Source organism: Garra rufa, chromosome 6 (assembly GCF_049309525.1).
Source record: "Garra rufa chromosome 6, GarRuf1.0, whole genome shotgun sequence".
NCBI lineage: Eukaryota > Metazoa > Chordata > Actinopteri > Cypriniformes > Cyprinidae > Garra > Garra rufa.
Window position 1 is genome coordinate 4,733,757 of NC_133366.1, and position 25,402 is coordinate 4,759,158.

The following is a 25,402-nucleotide window of genomic DNA, read 5'->3' on the forward strand; positions in this document are numbered from 1 at the left end:
CCAATAAAGAATAATGAATTGAAAAAAAAAAAACATATTATTGAATTAAATGAAATGTATATATTTCATTTATATTTCATTTAATTGATTGTCAGTGTTTAGTGTGTTAAAGCTCATGTTTGAAGTGATCTTGTGTTTGTAGGTGTCTTCTGGAAAATCTCTGAAGCTGCTGCAGGAACAATGGAGGATCTACACAAATGAGTGTATTCAGAGCTTCATCAGCACACCGCCGGCCTCAGGTCAGACTCGCTACTGTCGTCTGAATGCTGATTGCTGTGTCTCAGTATATGTGCTGTGCAGTGTGTGGTGCACTAGTGTGTGCATCACAGCTAAAGTGTGTCTGTTTCAGGGTCGGTGTGCAACAGGACGTTTGATCAGTACGTGTGTTGGCCCGATGGATCACCAGGCACCACGGTTAATGTGTCCTGCCCGTGGTACCTGCCCTGGTACCGGAAAGGTAAAGCACTAAGAGTAATTCTTAAAGGGGTCCTATTATGCTTTTTCACTTTTTGAATTTTAGTCAGTGTGTGGTGTGTTCTTGAAAAATCTTTTTTCAAGAACTACTACGAATGGCTCCTTTGGACTAGTGTTGTTTTTGGCGGCCGGTTTTAATTTTAGTTTTAGTCTAGTCTTTGTGTGAAGCTGTCATTTTAGTTTTTATTAGTTTTAGTCACGTTCATACTCTTTTTAGTCTAGTCAAGTTTTAGTCAACTAAAAGTCTGAGCATTTTAGTCTTATTTTAGTCAGAATTACCCATGACTATTTTCGTCTAGTTTTAGTCGACGAAAACTGATGACATTTAGTCAGCTTAACAATATTCTTAATTTACTTTGATCATCTATGCCAACTCGAAACATGCTTATAATTTTATACGTTTATTTACAGATTAATTAATTTTTACATTGTGTAAGTAAAATATTTCTTATGGTTTTCGTAGCACAAAGTGATCTATTTTATGCAACTGTCCAAATATCGCTTGGGCATCTGGGACGCAAAATAAACTTTTTCCACCTTTGACCACAAGATGTCATTAGTGTACATCATGTTGAAAAACTTTGAATAATGAACCTTTTTACGATAGAATTGAGGGGAACGCTTCGAAGAAATGTCGTTTCTTCTTTTTCTCCCAAAGACGAACCACAGCTGGCCGGCCATCGGTCCGTTTATCTCTTTCAGACTTAACTTCGTTTGTAGTCGTCTTCTAGATAATGACGCGAGTCGGGCTTGAGAAAGTGACGTCGCCTGCGATTTAGGCTAGAAGGGATACAGCTCTGGCTACTGGGCATGCGCGAATCAATCTAACGTTAGGTTATAACATTTCGTTTCGTCTCGCTTTCGTCAACAAAAATGAGGAGACATTTTAGCATAGTTTTTATTTTGTAAACCACATTTAGTCTCGTTTTTATTCGTCAACGATATTGCATTAAACATTTAATTATAGTCATCGTCACATGACCAGCATTTTCGTTTCGTCCCGTCTAGTTTTCGTCACGTGATAAAGGTTCGTTGACGACGATATTTAGTCATAATTTTCATTGACGAAAGCAACACTACTTTGGACTACAGCGTTTGTTATCCATTATGTCCATTAGAATATCATTCAAATAAATCCTGCCTATGGAAATTCAAATCGTTGGCGGATGGGAAGGGACAAGGTGGGGGATTCTCATAACTTTAGAGATGTAGCATGGACAGCCACTTCTTGGATGCTTCAATGAGCCGCAGAATGGTTGGTATAAACGCAAGCATTGACTAAGGTGTCCGCTAACTGCTCTGGTAGCCATGCTGGAGCTGCGCCGTTGATGTGTGCGGTATAGAGGGTCCAAACACATGCGCAGCTGCAGCTGATGTAAACACAAGCATTGACTAAAGTGACGATCATTGGTGGTTGTGTCGGAGCCGTGCCGTAGACATGTGCAGTGTGTGGTAAGAGATTTATTCATCATGTAGTGTAGATAGCTTCACTAGCCTTATGGTTTCGAGCAAGTGAATAATTAAATAAATTAGCACACTAATGTTAATATTGCGTATAGGCGATCTCACAGGCTGATGATAGGTACAACACTGCTCTAACGTATTATTTACTCACCCTCCATGCATCCTTAAGTGATCTGATGTGATTTTCTAAGAAAAAAAAAATCCATAATTAAAATGTAAGAATCGCTTTAATCTAGCAGTGGGACTGCTAACCAATCACAACACATTTCGTTTTTTCGGAAGGCGGACCTTTATTAAACCCAGAACTAATTGAGCCATTTGTGCCAGCCTGGGGAGAAAGCTATTGTAATATTGTAAACAATGTGAAAAATAATGCGCTTTTCAAACCACCAAGCTTGTTCTAGTGCACCCCCAAATAAAATAAAGACTTAATAGGATTCGTATCTGTAATACCTTTTGCATGTAATCTGTTTTAATTTACTCACCCCCATGTCATCCAAGATATTCATGTCTTTCTTTCTTCAGTCGCAAAGAAATTGCTTTTTTTGAGGAAAACATTTTAGGATTTTTCTTTATACAGTGGACTTCAATGGTGTTCAACGAATGGAAGGTTAAAAATGTAGTTTTAATGCAGCTTCAAAGGGCTCTACTTGATCCCAGCCAAACAGGGTGAAATGTATTCTGTTATCTGTCCAATTTAAATGCATGTTAATGCTGAACTGTGACGGGAATGATATAATACAGTGCTTCAGGACACAGCTGCATCGGCCAGAGAAATATAAGAAACGCATCAGAGCGTTTTTAACTCCTGAAGATAGAATTAAACATCCACTGATGCGTGACGCTCTCATTTACCTGTCAGACTGCTGAAATAAATGACTGCTTTCAGCCGACTGCAGCTCCCAGACCTGCAAACGCTGCATACGGACGTTATACATGCCATACAGGACTCATTAAAGACATGAAGGGCTTTTAATGACAGATTCCACCAAACTCGCGCTCAGGTTCAAGCTCTCAGACGCTCTTGTAAAAGTCACACACTCTGTAGTTCTCACTTCAGAATAATAAGACGATGAAGACGACAAGAACAGCATCCTCCTTCTCACTCATCTCTGACTTACACCCAAGAGAAATGTCTTTTGTCTGCATAAGACAGATGAATGACATCTCAACTCTTAACAGGAAATATCAGCTCATTACCAGGAGTCAGGTGGAAGTCTGTCATCTAATAACCTACAGCGTGAATGTGTAACAGGAAAAACATAGTAAGACTGCCATCTTTGAAACTCACAGTTTAATGTAGGACTATTATAGTTCATTAAAACCATAAAAAAAATAATATATATGTGACCCTGGACCACAAAAGCAGTCATCAGGGTCTGTTTTTTTTTTTTTTAAATGTATGTATCAACATTATTTTCACTGCGATTTGCAAATCTGAGGGTGCGAAAAATCAAAAGAGTGAGACAATTGCATTTAAAGCTGTCTATATTAAGTACTTAGCAATGCATTTATATATATTTTCATACACACACACACACACACACACACACACACACACACACACTTAAAGTTATTTTATTTCAGCTATAGTTATCAAATACACCATTCTCATTTTCATTTAGTTCAACTTAATGTATAACTAACTAAAATAAAATAAAAATGCATGTAGATGTATACAAATGTTTGAAATTAGAAAAGTGGAAAAAAATACTAACATTTTAACTAAAATGAAAATAAAGACAGAAAATACGAAAATAAACATTCAAATTGTAAAAAAATGGTCAAAATTATACTAAATAACAGTGGTTTCATGACGTGATGTGAATAAAAACATATATTTTCCATCAAATGCTCTGTTTTTATCTATCTATGCATATAAGGTAACTGTTATAGTAGTATTTTTATACAGTATTTTAGTATTAACTATGTTTTGAATTAGCTTTTATTTCTGTGTTTCCTCTTTTTAGTTGTGTTATGTGCCTTGTTATTTTTATTTTTATTAGTTTTAATAAAAAAGTAATTTGATTTGCTTCAGTGTTAATTTAATATTTATATACTATTATAGTATTTAATCATATTTAAAAATAGCTTTTATTGTCATTTTTCAGTTTTCATTTTAATTTCACTTTTAGTTTTAGTAATTTTATTTTGTGGTTTTATATAGTTATTTTACTTTAATTCATTTTTTTACGATTTTAGTGCTTAAGCTTTTTTTTTTTGATAAATCAGCTTTATTTAATTTTTTTAAAAAAAATTTAGTTTTAGTTTATAATAACAACAATGATGATGATCTCTTTATTACTCCAAAATATTTATAAAAGTAGTGTGTACATGCACACTTTGTATGCAAATTAGTAAAAAAGAAAAACTACATAATGGTAATCTGTGTGTTTTGTCACTGTCTTTTGTGGCAGTTCATCAGGGGTTGGTGTACCGTGTGTGTGGCACCGACGGCAGATGGGCTCATGGGAAAAACACGAGCGAGTGTGAGCAGGATGACCCTGGGCAGGTGAGACGAGATGCAATGCTGTTTTTGAGCGAAGACGCTAACGCTCAGCTGACCTTTCTCTGTCTGTTTGTGTGAAGAAGCAGTACGGTCAGATCCTCAGCAAGTTCAGAGCCATGTACACCGTCGGATACTCGCTGTCTCTGACAGCACTAACTCTCGCGCTGGCCATCCTGATCGCCTTCAGGTAAATACAGCACATACCAAACACACAAACCTGATCACAAACTGTAATTCAACACTCAAAACAAATTGACGAAAGTTGTAGATAGTTATGTAATGTATTGCATCACACATTGTAGGTAATAAAATCGGGTTACTTTTAGATTACTCATAGTTTAGTTTTAACCTGTCACATTAATTTAAATAGGATAATGTTGAACCAGATTGACTTAAAAATGTAAAAGTCCTCAAAGTTTTTATTTATTTATTTATTTTTGGTAACAAATGTAAATTATATCCCAGACACATTTTCTTGGTAAATTAACATTACTTACACAATTAAGGTCAATGCACATACAATTTTCTGCTTTCGTTTTTTCTCGATTTTTTCATATTCGTCATACTTTCCTTTGAAAATGCTTGTTACGCATGCGAAAATGCAGAAAATTGAAACTGATCCCATTTTTTTTTTATGATGAATGACTGTTTTGGAGACGGTGTGTAAACTCAATTGACATAATGTGAGGTTGTATTTTTATTTTATTTTTTGACTTGCAAAGCATTTCGTACTCAGTGTGCCTCAAAAAAAAAAAGATTTAATATTTTTACATTATCAGTGTAATCAATATTCTGTTTATTAAACCCAAGTATGAATCTCCTCAAGTGTTTTTAAGCATTTTACATTTATTACAAAAATGATTAGTCACAGTATAATTTGTGAACTTATGTTCAGCTGTTATTTTTTAATAGTTAACTTTTAACTATTTTTGAATGTTTTGAATCATCAGGTTTTTTTTTTTTTTTTTTTTTTTTTTTAGTGTAATTATAGCTGCCTGACTACTGGCAAATCTGTGTGTGTAGTTCCACAAAGCACAATAAATAGACTTTTTTTTAGAATTTAAAAGATAAAAAAGAAGAATTAGCAAAAATTAATTAATTATAGATAATTTAATGCCATTTTGTGAATATTAATCATATAAATTAATCTGTACTTGTGGAGTCCCTAACAATATTTAAGAAGCAACTGAGATCTCATCTCTTCTGTGAGCATAACACCCTGCTGAATGAATGAATGAATGAATGGATGGATGAATGAATGAATGAATGAATGAACGAATGAATGGATGGATGGATGAATGAATGAATGAATGAGCGGATGAATGGATGGATGAATGAATGAATGGATGGATGGATGAACGAATGAACGAATGAACGAATGAATGAGCGGATGAACGGATGAATGGATGGATGGATGAATGAATGAATGAATGGATGGATGAATGAATGAATGAATAAATGAGTGGATGAACGGATGAACGAATGAATGAATGAATGAACGGATGGATGGATGGATGGATGAATGAATGAATGAATGAATGAATGAATGAATGAATGAATGAATAGCCCTTTTTAGCTTTCACTATTCCTCTAGACCTCCTCGTTCTGGCTTGTACTTTTCTGGACAATGTTGAAACTTTGTATTGCTAGCACTTCTCGTGTTAATGCCTCATGATAAGTTGCTCATTGTATTCCTCATATTTTGATAAAAGCGTCTGCTAAATAAATAAATATAAAATATAAATATATAAAAAATTTAATTGTAGTCTGTTTACAGGTATTGTGACCCAAGCTGGCAAAATGAGTCGGAATGAGCAAATATTAAAAAATGAGTTATTTTTTTTTATGTTTTCATTTTTTATTCTCCATTAAAACACCTTCAAAATGACACATGACAAAAATGACTGAGCTATAGCCGTTTGAAGGCGACAGAGTCAGCAGAGTTGATTTTGAGATTCCAAAGCAAATTCACTACGCGACATTGCATATTTCCCTTCAGTTCTTAATTATAATTACAATATTATCAATCACAATGTAGCTATTTTTATTTTATCTTTGTTATCAAAAATGCAAATAGCATTACAGTAGTTCAATCAAGAGCAGCGAGTGATTCCGTCTTTTATTTAAATGCTTGATTAACAAGGAGACAGATCTATATTAAGACCAACTGTAATGCATAGATCTAATATAATGTTGCACATCAGATTTTTCTCAAGCTCTAACTAAATGTTCAGAATCAGAATTAGCTTTATTCGCCAACACGCGTGTGCACAAACACACAAGGAATTTGTTTTAAGGTGCTCCTGGTACATACATGCATATCTGACATAAGAAAAACAAACAAACATTTAAATAGTAAGACTTAAAGGGGTCATCAGATGCCCATTTTCCACAAGTTGATATAATTCTTTAGGATCTTAAGTCTATAACATACTTTGGTTAAAGATTCTCAATGGTAGTGTAAAAACACTCTTTTTACCTTGTCAAAATCAGCTCTTTTTAGAGCGAGCTATTCTGTTGCATGTTCCTTTAAATGCTAATGAGCTTTGCTCGCCCCGCCCCTCTCTGCCGTGGGATGACCAGCTGTAATGTTTACTTTAGCTGCAAAACTTGCTAACCTACACATTATTAAGAAAGGCCATTTTGCAAAGATGCATACAAACTTTGCAAATGTCAGTCAGTACAATTGTTTTGATTTTATCAGCATGGGTTTGAAAATTATATTGCACATGTCATGATATGAATATTCAAATTCGACCAAAACATTGGCATTTTTCACTTGCTTGTAGTTTAAATTTAGTCTGTGTCCATACCGTTCTTTTTGCCAGCATGACAATGTATTTTAATAACGAGTGTTTCATTTTTGGAATCTGATTACATGATCCAGATTACATATGCTGATCACACACAAATCAGTCTTCACATCGGCGTCTGATTTTCCAACAGGAAGCTGCACTGCATGAGGAACAACATCCACATGAATCTGTTCGGCTCCTTCATCCTGCGCGCTCTTTCCATCCTCGTCAAAGATGCACTGCTGGACCAGATGAACAGCGCCCAGAGCGGCCCGCATCACTTCCAGGGTCAGCGCTGGGTCAGCGTTCAGGTACACATCACCCTTTACAATAGGCAGAAATCTAGAGGAAGAAAGTAGAGGTGTGTTCAAGGACACTTGTTTATCACTGCATGCGACTCAGATAAAGCTCTTTAAATATCTTTCCCTCAGAGTCGTTCTATAAACAACCTTGTTTCCTGGCAGATGTTGGCTTGCATTGTGTAAAGATGGCCAATCAGATTGGATCTTGCTAATTTTGAAAATGCATCAGATTGGGGGGCGGGCGATTTACCAGCCAAATGCTGCTAGTCCGAAACTCTCAACTGCACATATATTGAGAAACTAAAAAGTTGGAAGCTGATAAAAACTTGTATGAATGAATAAAATGAGAAATTGTGCAAATAAATATATGATGGAGAGATTTTGATGTAAGTCAAAGCAAATGCTTATCGTAGTGAATTAATCAAGAAAAGCTGTATTGATTGATTGATTGATTGATTGGATGATTGATTTAAAAAAAATGCTGAGCACATAAATGGTATTTACAGTAAGATAAATAAGATCAAATACATTTTAGTAAAAACATTTAAAATCATTTTGAATAACTTTACTGCAAAGTGTGTCATATGTTAAAATACAACATCAATAAGAATAAAAAAAACATATATTTTGGACATATATCACTAATTTTCCAAAAGAGTGATTAGAAGGCACCTGGGAAAAAAAAAATATAATAATAAAATAAAATAAAACAAAATTAAATAAAATTAAATTAAATTAAATTAAATTAAATTAAAAATGGAATTAAATTAAGCATTTGAAAAGATGTAATTTTTGTTTCAGGCTGACATGTAAATAATTTTCATAAATTTTAAAGGTTATTTTATTTTTTCCAGTTGTTTTCTAATCACTATTAAGGCAAATGAATTAATCTGATATATAATCTGGTATAAAGTGATTTATATCTGTTATATGTAATTTTAATATAATATAATATAATATAATATAATATAATATAATATAATATAATATAATATAATATAATTTAATATAATATAATATAATATAATATAATATAATATAATAAATATAATATTCTAGGCCTGCATCTATAAACATATCAATTAGGTCTCTGAGTAATTACATTAAGAACTAAACATAATCAGTTTTTGTAAATAAGTTTAATATTTTATTAATTACAGAACAATTATCAATTATAAAAAAAAAAAAAAGTTATTCCAAATTCTGTTATATATAACATTATATATTTTTGTAGCAATAGCCATACATTGTATGGGTCAAAATGATTGATTTTTCAAAAAATCAATAAGATATTAAGCAAAGCTCATGGAGATATTTTGTAAATTTCCTACCATAAATATATCATAACTTAATTTTTGATTAGTAATATGCACTGCTAAGAACTTGATTTGGACAACTTCAAAGGCAATTTTCTCTTCTTTTTTTCCTTCTTTTTTGCACTCTCAGATTCAAGATGTTCAAATAGTTGTATTTCAGAGGCTATATTTGCATGTTTGTGTATTCGTTCCTCAGACGCTGAGCGGTTGTCGTGCTGCGATGGTGATGATGCAGTACAGCGTAATGGCCAACAACTACTGGCTGCTGGTGGAGGGTCTGTATCTGCACAGCCTGCTGGTCACCACCGTCTTCTCCGAGAGGAACTACTTCTACATTTACCTCTGCATCGGCTGGGGTGCGTGAGGCATGAGCACGCAATCATTCATAATTACATCCTTTCAGAAGCTCCTTTGTCTGTGAGAGTTTTTCTCATAATTGAAGTCTGATCTTCTCAGAATTAGCACAAAGAAAGGCCACAAAACAACATTTTCACATTCGCCATGAGTCGCTTGAGAAAACACCCCGAGCAGTTTGAAGTGTTTCTGATGTAGTGTTTCAGAAGCGTAAACGCGACTGACTTTGAAGAAGCTTAAAACAGTTTATTCAGGATCACAAACTTGCCAGAAGTCAGAAGGAAGGAGGGTTTCTGATCACAAATGAGCTGATGAAGGTTTTGATTGACAGATTGATAGTCCGGTGATTTTGTCTGTCTTGTGTTGCAGGTGCGCCGCTCATATTTGTGCTGCCTTGGATGACAGTCAAATACCTGTATGAAAATGAAGAGTATGTTTCCTTTCCTTTAACTTTGACTAACAGCGGCTTCAAAAAGTATTTGAACACCTTTGTCACACTTGCATTAGATATCATAGACATTTTTTGCTCAGTGTCTTTGATTTGATCTTTAATGGAAATCAAACTCAACTGATGTCTTTTTGTCAAATGCTTACTTGCTTTTTTATTTATTTATTTATTTATTTATTTATTTTTTAAATAAATACTTGGGGTCATATTTGTGGCCAGTCTTAAGTAGCATGGTTAAATTGATCTATCATTCATTTTTGTCTTTTATGCCAAAAATCATTAAGATATCAAAATTTGCTACCATAAATATATCAAAACTTATTTTTGTATTATTAGTAAAATGCATTGCTAAGAACTTTTTATTTGGACAACTTTAAAGGCAGTTTTCTCAATATTTAGATTTTCTTTTTTTTTTTTTTGCACACTCAGATTCCAGATTTTCAAATAGTTGTGTCTCAGCCTAATTATATGCTATTCAAACACCAAAACCACACACCAATGGAAAGCTTATTTATTCATCTTTCATATAATGCATAAATCTCAATTTCAGAAAATTGACCCTTATGACTGGTTTTGTGGTCCAGGGTCACATTTAGTACCTAATGCAGTGACAATCGAGTTTTATTTTGTGACTGAAATGTCCATATAAATTTTGGGGCTACTGTATATAAACATGCATATTGCCTGATTTACATTGAGAATGATTGTCATTAAAAAGGTTTTAATGTTTTACTATAGGTGACAGCAGGAATATTACTAAATTAAAACCATAAAAAAAGTTACTTGAACTAAAATATTTTTTTACAGAAATAAAATATTTAGGAAACTAAACTTACTTTAGTTCAGCTACTTTAATTTGATGTGCAGGACTAAAACTAAAACTGAAAATAACTAAATGAATAAATAAATGCATGCATGAATTATTAAAATTATAAATTAAAAATAGAAAAATTAAAAACAAAAATGTTTATACAAACTATGATTACTTAAACAACAGTGCATATCGAATAAATATCTGCATTATATATAGAATATGTACAGAAAATTAGGGTCAAATTAATGCTATATTTTGTCTTACCAATAAATATTTTTTAATGTAATATTCTAGGGCGACAACTAACAGTTATTTTGATCTGTCTTTAATTTCTTTAACAAAAAACATTAAACATAAATAAATCCATCAGTAATTGTATGTATGTATGTATGTGTATATATATATATATATATATATATATATATATATATATGCTTATTTATTCAGCTTTCAGATAATGCATAAATCTTAATTTCAGAAAAAAAATATATATGCATCTATAATTTATTCATTTATTTATTTATTTTGGTATGTAATAACAATTATAATATAATAATTATGTATATTGTATTATTGTGTTTGTCCCTAAACCCTTGACCTGTACAGTAAATCCTGATGTGCTGACAGATAGGGAATGAGTTTGTGTGGGGTCGATACAGATATAGAGGGATAAAAGCGTTAGTCTGTGAAACTATTAGCTCTTCATGAGGCGTTAACACCGCTGATCTCCCCGTACGCTCATGTTCCGACTAAAAGCAGGTGAAAAGAGTCATAAAGCGGCTCATTGCTCTTAAATAATACACACCGATATGAGAAACTCTTACACATGTGTGAACCAGCGTGATAAAAGTGCAGTTGGTCTTCTGTGACTTTAGACACGCCCCCTTCCTCTTCACCAATCAGGTGCTCTCTTGATGATAATGATGATGAGTTGGTGTTTGAGTGTAAAGTAGTGATGAAGGTGTCGTTTTGTCTCTCTCATCACGTCTGTTTTTGGTCTTTCTACTTTTCTACCCTGCGGTAAAGCAGCTAATATAATTTCCCCGCTTTTATTTGCCTTTCTGTTTATTGTGTTTATTGTTTGAGTTTAATTTGATTCTTCAGTAGGTGACACAACATATTTCATAACCCACGGGTGATAAGTTTTAGTTTCCTTGTTGGTTTTCTTCTTTGTGCGCTACAGTGACTCAAGGCAACATTTATGTATCTCTAACTTTAGAAGTGCAGATTTTAAAGACATACTCCATATTCAGTGGAAATTAAGCTGCATTAAAGTGAGACACTGCATATGAATAGGGTAAAAAACTAATTATCACCTTACTTACCAAGCTGATTGATTACTTTGATAATTGCACATATTTTTTGTATTACACGTTTTCTAAAATGTTAGGTTTAAATATGCAAATGAGGTATTATTTAATGAAATATGCGCTAATTTCCATACATTTCTGGTACAAAAATCTAAACACTGGATGTGGTCAGTTTATTTTTATTTATTTTTTTGATATATTAGAGTCAAGAGTTTTTACATAGCTCCTTTCATTATGATATAATAAAAAACAAAACAAAACAGTAAACTATAGTTTTTATATATATATATATATATATAAATATATAATTTTTTTTTTTTTTTTTTTTTTTTGAGGGATAAAATATGAACAAACCGCTCTGTAAAAACCTTTAGGATATAGACAGGAATACAAATGTAAAGTTTGGTGTGTGTAAGTGCTGAAGTGAAGATTTATGGCTCAGAGTAGAAGAAAAAAACAAATTTTAAGAAAACTGCCTTTAAAAATATGCATTGTAATTGAAAGCTATTGACACAAATAGATAACGTGCTATAAAAGAAACACTTAGCAGTGTATTTTGGATGTTTTCTTTCTACTAGTCTGAAAAAAAAAAAAAAAACACGTTATGAAAAACCAAAAAGCCCAAAATCACAAACTTGAAAGGTGCATGAAAAAAAAAAAAAAAAAAAAAAATTTGCCTGCAGTGTCTCCCCTTAAAATTCACTTGTGGCAAATTGTTGAATTGTTGATTATAACAAAAATGATTTTTTTTTTTTTTACATTAAGGCACAAAAGTAAATAGGGAAGTGCCAAATTGCTGTATTTTAACTAAAATTAAAATAAAACCCTAATAATATCTCAATGATACAAAGAAAGAACCCTTTGCCAAGAGTTTAATTGACAGGCGATCTGACCAATTATTACACTAAATCTGTCATTTGGTCGGACAAACAGATCAGACAGAAGAGTAGATTAAAGTCAGTGGACTTGAACTTGAAAACTGCTGTATATTGTCAACTTTCCGGGGTTGAAAAAATACACCTTTCCATGTTCATGTTATGTTTATTTCAAGCAATAACTTGTAAAGAGGAAGAGACGATCAGTGAGGCACTACAATGACTTGTTGCGACACAATCGTAAAGCCACAAAATTCTATCTATTGTTTAAATTTCTTAAAAGTCACAATTTATTTTTTCTAAATAAATTTGGCATTTATGAAAGTCTCTCTTGGAATAAATAAATGAGAGTCCCGTTGTGGGATTGTGTTAAATGCTTCCAGTCCTGACATGTCTACAGGGATTTAGAAACATTTGTGTAGGTTTAGATATTTTTTATAACAGAAAAACGTAATACCTCTGAAAACGAATGAGATCACGGTTTAAGCAGATGCACGCAGATGTAATTTATTAGAAATAGTCATTAAGCTGCTGAGGAAAAACCTCCTGTATTCAAATAACATCGTTGCCATGGTAACACTTAATTAAAGACACATGCTTCTTTTACTTAGAAGATTAAGCCGTGCTCAGTTTAGGAAAGGACACACACACATATACACCTTCAGGATAAAATCAAATCTAAACTCGCTCTGTTTACTTGTTTCTTGACTTATTGTGTACTATTTCTCAATCTTTCATCCAAATACAATTAAACCCACACTGCCTTTGGAACGACTTTCTTTCTCACCGTCCGATCAATTCCCGATGGATAAAATAAAGTTCTGCTCTTTGGATTGATGTTGTTTCTCATTAAAGGTGCTGTTTTATTCTGAAATGTGTCACATGCTGTAAGTGTGTATGAAGAATAGATTGTGAAATGCATTCCAGGTTGACTTTAAACAGAAAATTCAATTTCCTGTGTCAGCAGGTTTATAAAAAAATGAATGATGGATTAGGTTTAACTTTTTGACATGTTTAAATCGATGCATCATGGTATTTCGTCACATGCAGATGCTGGGAAAGGAATATCAACATGGGCTTCTGGTGGATCATCCGCTCTCCCATTCTGTTTGCATATTTGGTAAGAGACTCAACCCCAGATTTAAGACCTGTTTACATTAAAAAGATATTAATTACTGTAGATACATCATCTGACACTTTTGCTATTGTATTCTCACTGGCTGTCATTTCTCTGTGCTATTATCATTATAGTGGTGTGGAATTTGCTGTTCTTTTAAAGTTAGAGCGATTTTAAAAACAATATAATTTTGTTGTTCTGGCTGTGAACGGGCCATTGTAACTGATCTCATTCAATCTGTTTAAAACTAAAAGAACCGCAGCCTCACATGACAATGAAACCATGCATGTGTCTGTGGCTGTGTGTGTTGCATATGGATGGGCTGGAGTATTGAGATTCAAGCAGTCTCTAATATGATTCTGATATCAAGCTGATATCATCTGTTCAGTGAGCGCCTCGGGCTCAGGAACGCCTCATGAACTCTGCGTGTTATGGAACGTTTGTTCGACACGCTCGTTAACGCATAGAAAAATGCTCCGGGGGCTTTACAAAGCAATAAAAACAATCACAACAGAAATGGTGGTTCTACACAACCTAAATGATTTATTGACCACTTGTTTTAAAAACAGCCATGCACACTAGCAGAAACAGGCTTTTGAATAGCTTTGTATACAATATGTGAATCTACATTATTTCTGTTTTTAGTAAAGTGTTTGTAAAACAAATCAGTTTGATTATGTATTATTCAGAATTAAATGCACTGACCAGTTAGTATTTGTCGATTGTTTTAGAGGCTTGCCAGATAGCACACATACGTCTGCACGACTGTTAAAGATCTCTTGATCTGGAAAGCATCTGCTGTGCACAAACATCTGGCAGACGTCTGTGAGATGTTAGTTTTAAATACATTCTAAATCATAAACATCTTAAAGACATCTAATAGACATCTGTTTGACATCTGATAGGAAACATCCAATAGACATATTGCAGATGAGCAAACTACCTCTTGCAGATATAGACATCTCCAAAATGTACATGTGCTATCAGGGTTTGGGCCATAATTAGGGGGTTAGTACTCTTTACTGTTAATTAATTAATTAATTAATAACTCTGTGCATTCATGCTTTTCTTATATTAAATGAATAAACATTTCCTGATAATTTACTTACCCCATGGGGATCAGTGGGACTGCAGTTTCACTGGAGCTTTAAAGGGCTCTGCATGATCCCAGCCGAGGAATAAGGGTCTTATCTAGTGAAACAACTGGTCATTTCCAAAAAAAAAAAGAATTTTTAGAATATAGGAATAAGAATATACTTTTTAACCACAAATGCTCATCTTGCACTAGCTCAACCTCATGCATTGCATTATCATGTACAAAGGACGTTGGTGGAAGTACCGACCCAGTGTTTACAAAGCAAACATTCAAACAAAATTTAAAAACGTAAAAAAAAAATTAATAAAATAGTTGGAGGATAAAATGAGTACACAGACAAAGAACTGTGTGACATTTTTAATTTTATGCGTGAAGACGTGTATGTACAATTGCAGTGCTAGTGCATTTATGGTTAAAAAGTATATAGATTAAAATTTTTGTTAGAAAATGATTAATTTTATTCCTTAACTGGGATCGTGTAGAGCTCTTTGAAGCTGCATTGAAACTGCAATTTGGACCTTCAACCCATTGGCCACCATTGAAGCCCACTATATTAAAAAAAAATCCTGGAATATTTTCCTCAAAAACCTTAATTTCTTTGCGACTGTGGAAAGAAAGTCATGGACATTTGAATGACATAGGGGTGAGTAAATTATCAAATTGATCAAAATTTGTATTCTGGTCCTTCAAGTGTACTTAAAAAAAAAAAAAAGCTTAAAAAAGATTGGATGACACATCATATCAGTCCCAGTGATTTTAACCTCTCTCTCTTCCTTTCCTTCTGGAATAGATTAATTTCATTATATTCATTCGTATAATAAAGATTCTGATGTCCAAGCTGAAGGCGCATCAGATGAGGTACACCGACTACAAGTTCAGGTAAAGACTGTCTTCTTCATTTCACACAAACAGAGCTCGTGCTCTCATTTAATGTTTCTCTCTCTCGTTCGTTCTCCTCAGGCTGGCCAAATCCACGCTCACATTGATTCCTCTGCTGGGAATTCACGCCATCCTCTTCACCTTCGTCATCGATGAGTCCGTGCCGAAGGAGTCTCTTCTCAGGCTGATCCGCCTCTTCTACGACCTCCTGTTCAGCTCCTTCCAGGTCAGAGGGCGAAGCTCGCCCGCCCACCGTTATCATCAGAGTGTTTACAGAGATGTTCTCTGATGGATTGTATCTGCTGTGAGATGATAGCAGATGGTTAAGGTTCATGTGTGTTGTTGTGTGTAATCGTAGGGTCTGCTCGTGGCCATCCTTTACTGCTTCGTCAACAAAGAGGTGAGAGATGCATCACTTAAAATCACAACTACACATGATCTATGGCATCTATAAGTAACAGCGCACAAATGGTTTTTGCTTATAAAACCTAATTGTAAATTGAACTTGATCGATGACTTAAGACTATAGTATTATTTTAGTATCACTAGCTGCGTTTCCATTACCCTTTAAAATGCGCAAAATGAAATTGCAAATTGAAAATAACGTGTCAATTGTGCAAAAACTCCCACATATTGCAAAAATGTTTTTAAGTTCGCATGAGGTGATTTTCCAGTCAAAACAGCAATGGAAACTTTTTTGTTTTTTTACATTTACATTTACAGGTCACATTCGTTTAAATATAGCCCAAATCTCACAAAAATCCATTGCCATGACTTATCACGGTAGGAAAAAACATCGGTTAATGGAAACGCAGTCATTTCGCAATACTTTTTAATCAACATTTATAAAATATCGGCAAAGTTTTGCGCAAATCTGTAATGGAAATGCAGCTAGTGTATCATTATATTTCTTTATTCTTGTGTTTTTTTGTATATTATTTTTATATTTTCCATGTTGTGTCTTTGTAATTTTTTTTTTCCGATCTTGTTTATTTATATAGATTTTATTCATTTTGTTTCCGTTTTTTTTTTTTTTTTCTTCACAATTTAGTCAGTTATTCAATCTTGCTAATTGCACTGGCTACTATGAACAATCATCCTTTTTTCATATTTACTGCATTTAATGCATATTTTTTTTGCCATTTGGTTTTATTATTATTATTTTTTTTTTGATCGTATCACTTTTGGTGTAAACATAGTCGTATGACTCAACATACTGTGTTTCTCCGGTTCTTCAGGTCCAGAGCGAGATGCTGAAGAAGTGGAAGAGGTGGAAACTAGGCAAGGACATTGAGGAAGAGTACCGCCACACCCACAGCCAAACGCCTCACGCCAAAAGTGGCAGCACGGCCCCGGTGTTGACTCACGAATGTCCCGAAACCCCAGAACTGGCGGCCACGTCCTCGGCAGAGTCCCAGCGTCTGGTGACGGGCTTTCAGAACGGAGCGAGCTGGAACCGGGGACGTGTGCGTCTGCAGTTGACCTCCGAGCCACAAGAGGGCGCCAGTAACTGCAGCTCTCTGACGGAAGACATTTGTCTGGAAGAGCGTCCCCTCAGCAGTGAGTGCTCAGCAATGGTGACAGAAACCAACGTTTGATGTTGAGCAATGGATCAATGGAGATGATGTTACATTCCAGATATGGTCTTCGTGATACCAAACAGGCCTCAATCGTGAGAAAGCATGGATATGTGGATCTAGTAACCTTTAAAAACAAACCGCAGTTATCTCATGAGTTGGTAAATAACCAAATAGTATTAATTATTGGTGTCTTCTTAAGGTGCAGTCACATTTACCGTTGTTTGGCAAATTTTGCAGATGAAAACCAGTCCTGCTGGGGAAAGTTACTTTTATAAGTAATGCATTACAAGTTTTTGCATTACTTTTTCTTATCATGCTCTCATGAATGTGTGGCGAAGACTGACAAAAAAAGAAGACTGACACGGATGAGAAGCACACAAAAAGTATTTCGGTAGCTTCATTAAAAAGCTTCAAAAAAGGTTGAACTACTGATGTCACATGGACTAATTTATCTATGTCCTTATTACTTTTCTGGGCCTGGTAGTTGCGTTGTTGTCTATGGAGGGTCAGAAAGGTCTTGGATTTCATTATTTCATTGAATATGGCATGAGGTTAAGTAATTGACAGGATTTACATTTTTGTCATTTTTACATCATTGTCACATAGACAATGAACATTTCTGGCTCTGAAATTATGTTGAAATTGCAACCTGGAAACCACCCAGAATAGCTTGTTTGTGGTGGAATTACCAATTATATTTGCATTTTTGCATTTAGCTGACTTTTTTTTCCCAAAGCGACCTACAATAGAGGATCATAATTTGTTACAGAGCCAACAGTGTTCACAGTATTCAGTGGAAGGTTTATTAGAAAACAAGCTAGAAATGCAGAAAAGATCAAATGTGTGTCTTCAGGTTCTTCTTGCAAGGTTTGATGGTCTCAGCAGCTCGGGTGGAGGTTGGCAGCTCATTCCACCAAAGAGGAGCAGAGAGGATGAAGGGTCTGGAAGACGTCTTTATGCCTCGCTGCGAAGGCATCCAATGAATACCAATGAAAACATTTGGTTATTTACCCACTCAAAAGTTAAAACCACTTTTACAGAGTTGCCCTTTAAGAAACGCTCACCAAAACATCTCACAGTGGCAGATAAGCTATGAGGTGTCCTTAATTCAGCTCCATTTCTACTGACTGCTAACCACAAACATAAGAAAAGGAAACTCATTGCTTTCTCGCTTTCATGTAGGGTGTTCGGTTGGTATCGTGACCAGGTGCTTTAATAAACGGTGTCAAATTCAAGCAGATCCTCAGTGGAAGTTTTCTTTTTAAGCGCACAGTGTGACGTTACCGTGTTCACCCACTTCATTGGAGTGCCATTCTTACAGACTACCCACAATTCATCGGGACAAAAAAACAACAGCGCTCAACTGAGCGCTTGGGAATGTTCTTTATGGTTCCCTCCTGAGGTTTCTGGGATTATGGAAGATCTCTAACAGCGTTCAAGACCATTACTTAAAAAACAAAAATGACGTGCTTAATCATTGTGTTTGAGTGAAAATGGTGTAACATAAGACATAAGACTGAAACGCTTTCCGTGTTCATGATGCATTATTTACTGAAGGTATGAGAGGCTGTTATGAATATATTTATGAATATACATTGATAATATATGACTATATGTCGTTGAGCGCAGTATGCTGTGCATTCTCAGCCTTAAGTGAATTATTGCTTTTACAGAAACACCTACCGAATAAGAAAAAAAAAGGAAAACAACGTGTTAGTGTAATATAACAGGAAGTTGGTATGCACCAAAAAAAAAAAAAAGAAATGCTCACTGATTTGATGAGCAGGTGTTTTGTGTCAAAGCTGTTCATATTTAGAAGATTTATATTAATGGCTGTATTGCTGGATTGACCAATCGGAACCCCCACATTTCCTATTCTTATATGGTTGACATTAGAAAAGGGGGACAAACGCATCAGTAACGTATTAATAATGCATCATGAAGATGGAACTTCGTATGGAGTCCTGGATGTCATGTGATTGTAATCTGCATCATTTGAATGTTTTTGTGCTTTGTGGAAAGAATTTGTATGGAAGAGTTGAACTATAGTACGTGTGTAAATCAATTTTGTTATTGCCTGCAATAAGAGGGAGCAAAAACAACGCTGAAACCCGAAAGGAAACTTGTAAAAATAAAACTCCCCAAGTCTGGCTGTTTAGTCCGTTGTGGATGGCTTTGATTTACTGTAGAATGAAGACCGTTTCATTTGGAGATCTCTGGGAACTTGTTGAAGCCACTGTGGACGTCTGCTCCATAAATCAACAGACATACACAAACACAGCCATTATTACCACTGCAGACATTGAAATATCATCCATCAAACATCGATTAGCCAAGAAAACACCCTCACACACTTACACAAAACCGCTTAAATATAGGTATTGTAAGATAAAATAACTTAAAACAGGGATTTCTGAACTTTTTATAAACCAAAATCTTTAGCAAAAAAAAAATGCTCAAAACCCCTGCAAGTAAATATTCCCATAGTTTAACGAAACATTCACATATTCATGGTTCTCTGATTTTCCTGATGTTGGTTAGTGGTTACACATGTATAAACAAAATATCTTTTTAGTTAACATTTAACGTGTTTTTGGTAAGCGTTTTCAATTATTGATGGTAAAATATAGCTTTTCATCAACTCACAAATCCGTTCAATCATCCCTCATTTGGGCATTAACATTATGTATTAATATATGACAATATTTGTCTGAGATACAACTATTTGAAAACCTGGAATCTGAGGATGCAAAAAAAGCTAAATATTGAGAAAATTGCCTTAAAAGTTGTCCAAATGAAGTTCTTTGCAATGCATATTACGAATCAAAAGGAAAAGTTTTGATATATTTATGGTAGGAAATTTAAAAAATATCTTCATGGAACATGATCTTTACTTAATATGCTAATGATTTTTGGCATAAAAGAAAAATCTATAATTTTGACCCATACAATGTATTTTTGGCTATTGCTACTAAGACTGGTTTCGTGGTCCAGGGTCACATATACAGTATATCATTTGCATGTAATAAAAGCCTGCCCAAGTGAAGGATGTACCTATTATTCTCCCTTCATTAATTTTGTTCTCAGGTAATTTGCTGGAAGCACATTCTCTCTCCCTTTATGATGCAGTCATTTCTGTTAATGAGGCAGCCATTTTAGTATGTATGTTTCTCAAGCATATGGTCTGATCAAATCGCTCTCCCATCACAGAAAGCCATGTTTCTTAAGCTCGCCATCTTCATTTCTACAGCATTTCTTTTATGGCCCTGAATGGATAATTTGACACTGAATGACTCTGGGATTGTAATTGTGTGTCATTTACAAAAGATTCTGATATATTCTGTTGTGCAGTCAGACTGGGGCTGCAGACATGCCTCGGATTCCTTCATTTACCTCGGTGCTTGACATCAGCACACCTGATTTTAAATGGTCTTGTTACAATGGATGCTACAGCACTTTGCAGTTTAACAGAGCATTTCTGTACAGCCCATTTCTGTACAGCCCAGCAAAAAAGTGCAAAGCATTTAAAATATGCTTAACCTGAAACTTCCAACATAAACTTCAGACTTAGCAACAGCTCTCTTGGTTATTTAGGTTTCACTGTCATGCAATTTTACATTTAGCTTATTACAATGATACATTTTTTCCCCCAGCTAATGGGAATGTGCACAGTAACATCTTTTAAAAGTTATATAAATGTTAGGACAAAACATTCTTAAAATAATGTTTATAGAAAGTTTGTATTAGGCCTAATATTGGATGTATGTTGTCGTAACATTGAGAAAACATTCTTAGAACAACATTATTGTGTTTAATTATTTGTGGTTAATACATTTAAAATAACATTATGTTCAAATATTGTATGAAACGTTTTTTTTTTTTTTACAGCGTTATACACAACATAAAACCCGGCCATTTAAATGTTCTTAGTATTTTAAAATAAAATATTTAAATAACATCATATTTTGGATTAAATAAAATTAGTAGAGCATTCTTACAAATGTTTTTGCAACCTTTAAAGAACATTATAATCAAGACAAGAGAACATGACATGGCAATGCTTTAGAAACACTTCAAAACAGTGTGTTCCCATATTTTTATAGTTTGTTATCTGGGTTAATGTTGTCACATTGTCAAATTAGACTCTAAAGAACGAACAATGATGCAAATATAATGATCAGAACTCACAAACTATGCATTTAGAGGTAAATCTGAAAAAAAAAGCTCTATTTTTATCTTTAGTAATAAAAAGGTGCACTCATTTATTTAATTTTTAATATAAAGCGTTCTGGCTTTAAAATAATACTTTTGAGAAGCCTGTTTTAAAATAATAAATAACATTAAGACTCCAGTACACTGTAAAAAAAAAAAAAAATCCAACTTACGTTTTATATTACAAACTTATTATTTAAAGTTTATTCATTTGAACATGAAAAATAAGATAACAAATATCTCAAAAAGTAGATAAAATGAACTTTTAGGCCAATTTATATGACAAAATTAGTATTTAAAGTTGAGACAGCTTTCAAGTTAAAGATTGTTATTATAAAGGATACGCATGCGCAGTTCGATTTTAACGTCATTTTAATTTCTCCCGCTTCGCCTTTGAGTTGCCTCAAGCGGTGCCTGTTTATTTCGTCAGTGTGATCACTCCGGTAAGTGTTGTATGTCTATCATTCTACCATATGATTTAAATGAAATTTGTTCACAATATGCACTTCTGTAGAACAAAGGTGTCAGCTAGTTAATCCGTTAATTTTCGGGTTCATTTTACTCTAAACTGGTCGCTTGGCCAGCTAGATGCTGCTGAATTAATCCGATTATGCCTCAGTTATCGGACTGACACTTTCACTCGAGGAATGATTCATGTCTGAATATGTGAATAGAGCATTTCTACATTGGCATGGATAACTGAAAGGGTTTACTTTGTTTACGTGAAGCCTCAGACCGCCGTATTGCAAACGTAAATGTACTTTATAGCCTAATAATTAGCTTACCATGTAAACACCGGAAGTCTGTCTTATGACCTATTTTTTCTACCTCAGTATGTGTGTGTATGTGAAAACCTCCATTTGTGGTCTGATTTATTGTCCGGTTCTTATCGTCCTTTCACAAGGAGCTGCGTAAACAAACTCCAACTGACTCTCATTTCCCATGTGTTTGTTCAACGATCTGTCAATGTTTACGCAGCGTTTAATTGATGATGAGCAGTTTGTTTGGCCTGTGGCTGCACATAATCAAGCAAACGTGTGATAATGTGTGTGTGCGCATGCCTGTGTTTATAAATTACGATCATATGAACACGGTTAGGAGCTGCGATAGGTCAGAGGGAGAAGCGCATTCACATACGTTGTTTGTTGACTTTGAGTCGGAGGTTTAAATTGTCAGTATCACTCTGTATTTACCTCCTCAGCTTGGTGAATGAACTGAAGAGGTGAGTCTTTGTCTTTGTTCCAAATCCGAACTGCCTCGACTAGATAGACAGCACAGCAGTCTTCTGTGGGAGTAGCCTAACTGAAATACATCTCTTAATAAGTGACTAATATAAAAACGCGACATTTACACACGCATTATATGCCAATTTGAAATCTTTTCAATTCTAAAAATTAAAATTAGGGGAGAGACAGTTACAACATTGCCTATTTCTTCAATCAGGAATAATATACAGAGATGATATTCATACTGCACATGTTTTATTGGCCCCTCATACTTCTTGGAAGAAATCAGCCACATGTGATCATTCCTACTACAAAAATAATTCCTTGGTAAAAAAAAGTATTTTTTTTTTTTAAAGATGAGGTTTTTGGTAATAGTGTCTTTGTTTTTTGTGTGATGCATTGTAAAAACAACATTTTAATCAGTGTGTTCTGAGCTTCTAATAGGCATAGCCAGCATGTGAATGAATGAATGAATGAATGATGCATTTATATAGCATTCATTCATTCATTCATAGCCAGCATGTGTCAATGATATTGTGTCAAGCTAATATACCAATTTTATCATGGCTATCACTGTTAGGGACAGTTGCAACACTGTGGCAACCATCCCATCATGCTGTCCCTTTACCACAACATTGATTTAAAAGCTTGCCATAACATTACATAATTGTAATTTTATAATGATTATACTAATAAACCCCTTTAATAGTTAGGTATCTCTCCTTTTTTAAGTGAAGATGTAAAAAATCTACTTGTCACTTAACAATGTTTTTCATTTGCCATTCTTTTTTTTTTTTTTTACACCCAATTTACCTTATTAAAGACTGTGACTGTGCACTAATAAAATAAAGAAATTGCAAAATTTGATTTAAGAATGATTTAATTACATTTTATTGAATGTTGCAACTGTCCCTTATTGTGGGGACTATTGTGTCTTTTTAAGTGTATATTGTATGTATATTATCATATGTACATTGCAGCAATATGAATGAGTAGCGGACAGATGCGGCTTTATTGTTTTAAAATTTCGGCTTTCTAATACAAAGAGTCTCTGAGAAACTAAAGGAAATCAAAAAAGTGTTGCAACCGTCTCCACTCTCCCCTAAAACCATATTAACATTATAAAAAACTAAATGCAAAATATTTGCCAAAGTTGCAAATGAAATGATTTAATTTTAATTTTCACTGTGCAATGCACTTTCCCTGACAAATTGAAAAATAAAATGCAGTTGGTGATTTGACATTTCATTTTCACTGCGATCTCGAGTCAAAGCTGCCAATCTTAAAATGCAAAGGTAAATGTGAAAAAGAAAATGCAAATCCAGTTTTTAGAAAGCTTTTTATTCATGCTCACACAATAATAGTGACACAATTCAAATCAAAATGTAAAGTTTATTGTCTCTTATCTCACAGTAAATGCTAAATTACAAAACAATATAATCATAATGCTTAAATTACTTTTTTATAGGTTAATTGATTTTTTTTTTTTTAAATGATAGAATTGCTTGAATTGCAGCTAGTAGGCAGCCGTTTGGAGCAGAGCTCTGCTTCCTTTGCTCTTGCTCAGATAAGAGACGCTTTAGCTCTCATTTGCTCTCCTACTGTAGACGTGTAATGACTGTGATTTTAAAGTCATCCAGACACTGCATTCCTGTTCCCATTACACACTTCACCAACTCACTCAAAGTCAGAGAGAAAGTGCTAGAAATGGATAAAACAAAGCAAAAGACAGGTTATAGAAATACTATTCAGAGGAAGCTACTGCTTAAAAAAAAAAGGTATTTCGTCAAAATGCATGAATGCTTTTCGATGATTGCCAGTGATTTTTGTATTTTTTATGATCTTGTCCCACAGAATTCCAATTTTCAGTTTAGTATAGTGTCTGCAGTGATTGCTGCAGAGCCATTTGGGAGTAGCTGGAGCTCCAGCTCTCCCTCGCTGGAGGTAACAGGTGGAGATAGACACCTAACCCTATACCTAAACATAACTCCACCTATTTGTTCACACAGAGGTGGAGCTGGACATCCAGAGAGGGGAGATGGAGGCCATTTGGTATTATGAGTATTATTGGCACATCACAAAGTAATATTACCAAAAAATAAAAATAAAAAAACAATAGTTGAATAATATTTTCATTTAATTGCACTTTTGTGATGTATCTTTGTCTACAAGCTTTTCAGACCCTTGTTTTTGTTTCACAAAAGAAATGCCAGGTATGCAATGGCATGAAAGGTGAGTGAATGCTGACAGAATATCAATTTTAGGTTAACTATTACAGTGGATCCAACATTAATTAGCTAAATTTAAGATGAATTAAGCTGATCAACTAAACGTGACCACAAAAACCGTCTTAAGTCGCTGGGGTATATTTGTAGCAATAGCCAAAAATACATTGCATGGGTCAAAATTTTTGATTTTTCTTTTATGCCAAAAATCATTAAGAAATTAAGTAAAGTTCATGTTCCATGAAGATTTTTTGTAAAATTCCTACTGTAAACATATCAAAATGTAATTTTTGATTTGTAATATGCATTAAGAACCTAATTTGGACAACTTTAAAGGTGATTTTCTCAGTATTTTGATTTTTTTGCATCCTCAGATTTCTGATTTCAAATAGATGTATCTCAGCCA

The 25,402-nt window shown here is 34.1% G+C and overlaps 1 protein-coding gene across 1 annotated transcript in view; it reads left to right on the forward strand.

Moving 5' to 3' along the window:
- The window catches only part of gcgrb (glucagon receptor b), a 77,451-nt gene extending 57,981 nt beyond the window's left edge, over positions 1 to 19,470 (forward strand). The window contains exons 5-16 of the mRNA XM_073841913.1: positions 143 to 239; positions 350 to 457; positions 4,356 to 4,450; positions 4,528 to 4,634; positions 7,394 to 7,553; positions 9,057 to 9,216; positions 9,584 to 9,644; positions 13,712 to 13,781; positions 15,665 to 15,753; positions 15,835 to 15,979; positions 16,112 to 16,153; positions 16,992 to 19,470. Coding sequence (XP_073698014.1) covers positions 143 to 239; positions 350 to 457; positions 4,356 to 4,450; positions 4,528 to 4,634; positions 7,394 to 7,553; positions 9,057 to 9,216; positions 9,584 to 9,644; positions 13,712 to 13,781; positions 15,665 to 15,753; positions 15,835 to 15,979; positions 16,112 to 16,153; positions 16,992 to 17,351 — 1,494 coding nt within the window. The 3' untranslated portion in view covers positions 17,352 to 19,470. The remainder of the gene's footprint in view (positions 1 to 142; positions 240 to 349; positions 458 to 4,355; positions 4,451 to 4,527; positions 4,635 to 7,393; positions 7,554 to 9,056; positions 9,217 to 9,583; positions 9,645 to 13,711; positions 13,782 to 15,664; positions 15,754 to 15,834; positions 15,980 to 16,111; positions 16,154 to 16,991) is intronic.
- The last annotated feature ends 5,932 nt before the right edge of the window (positions 19,471 to 25,402 follow it).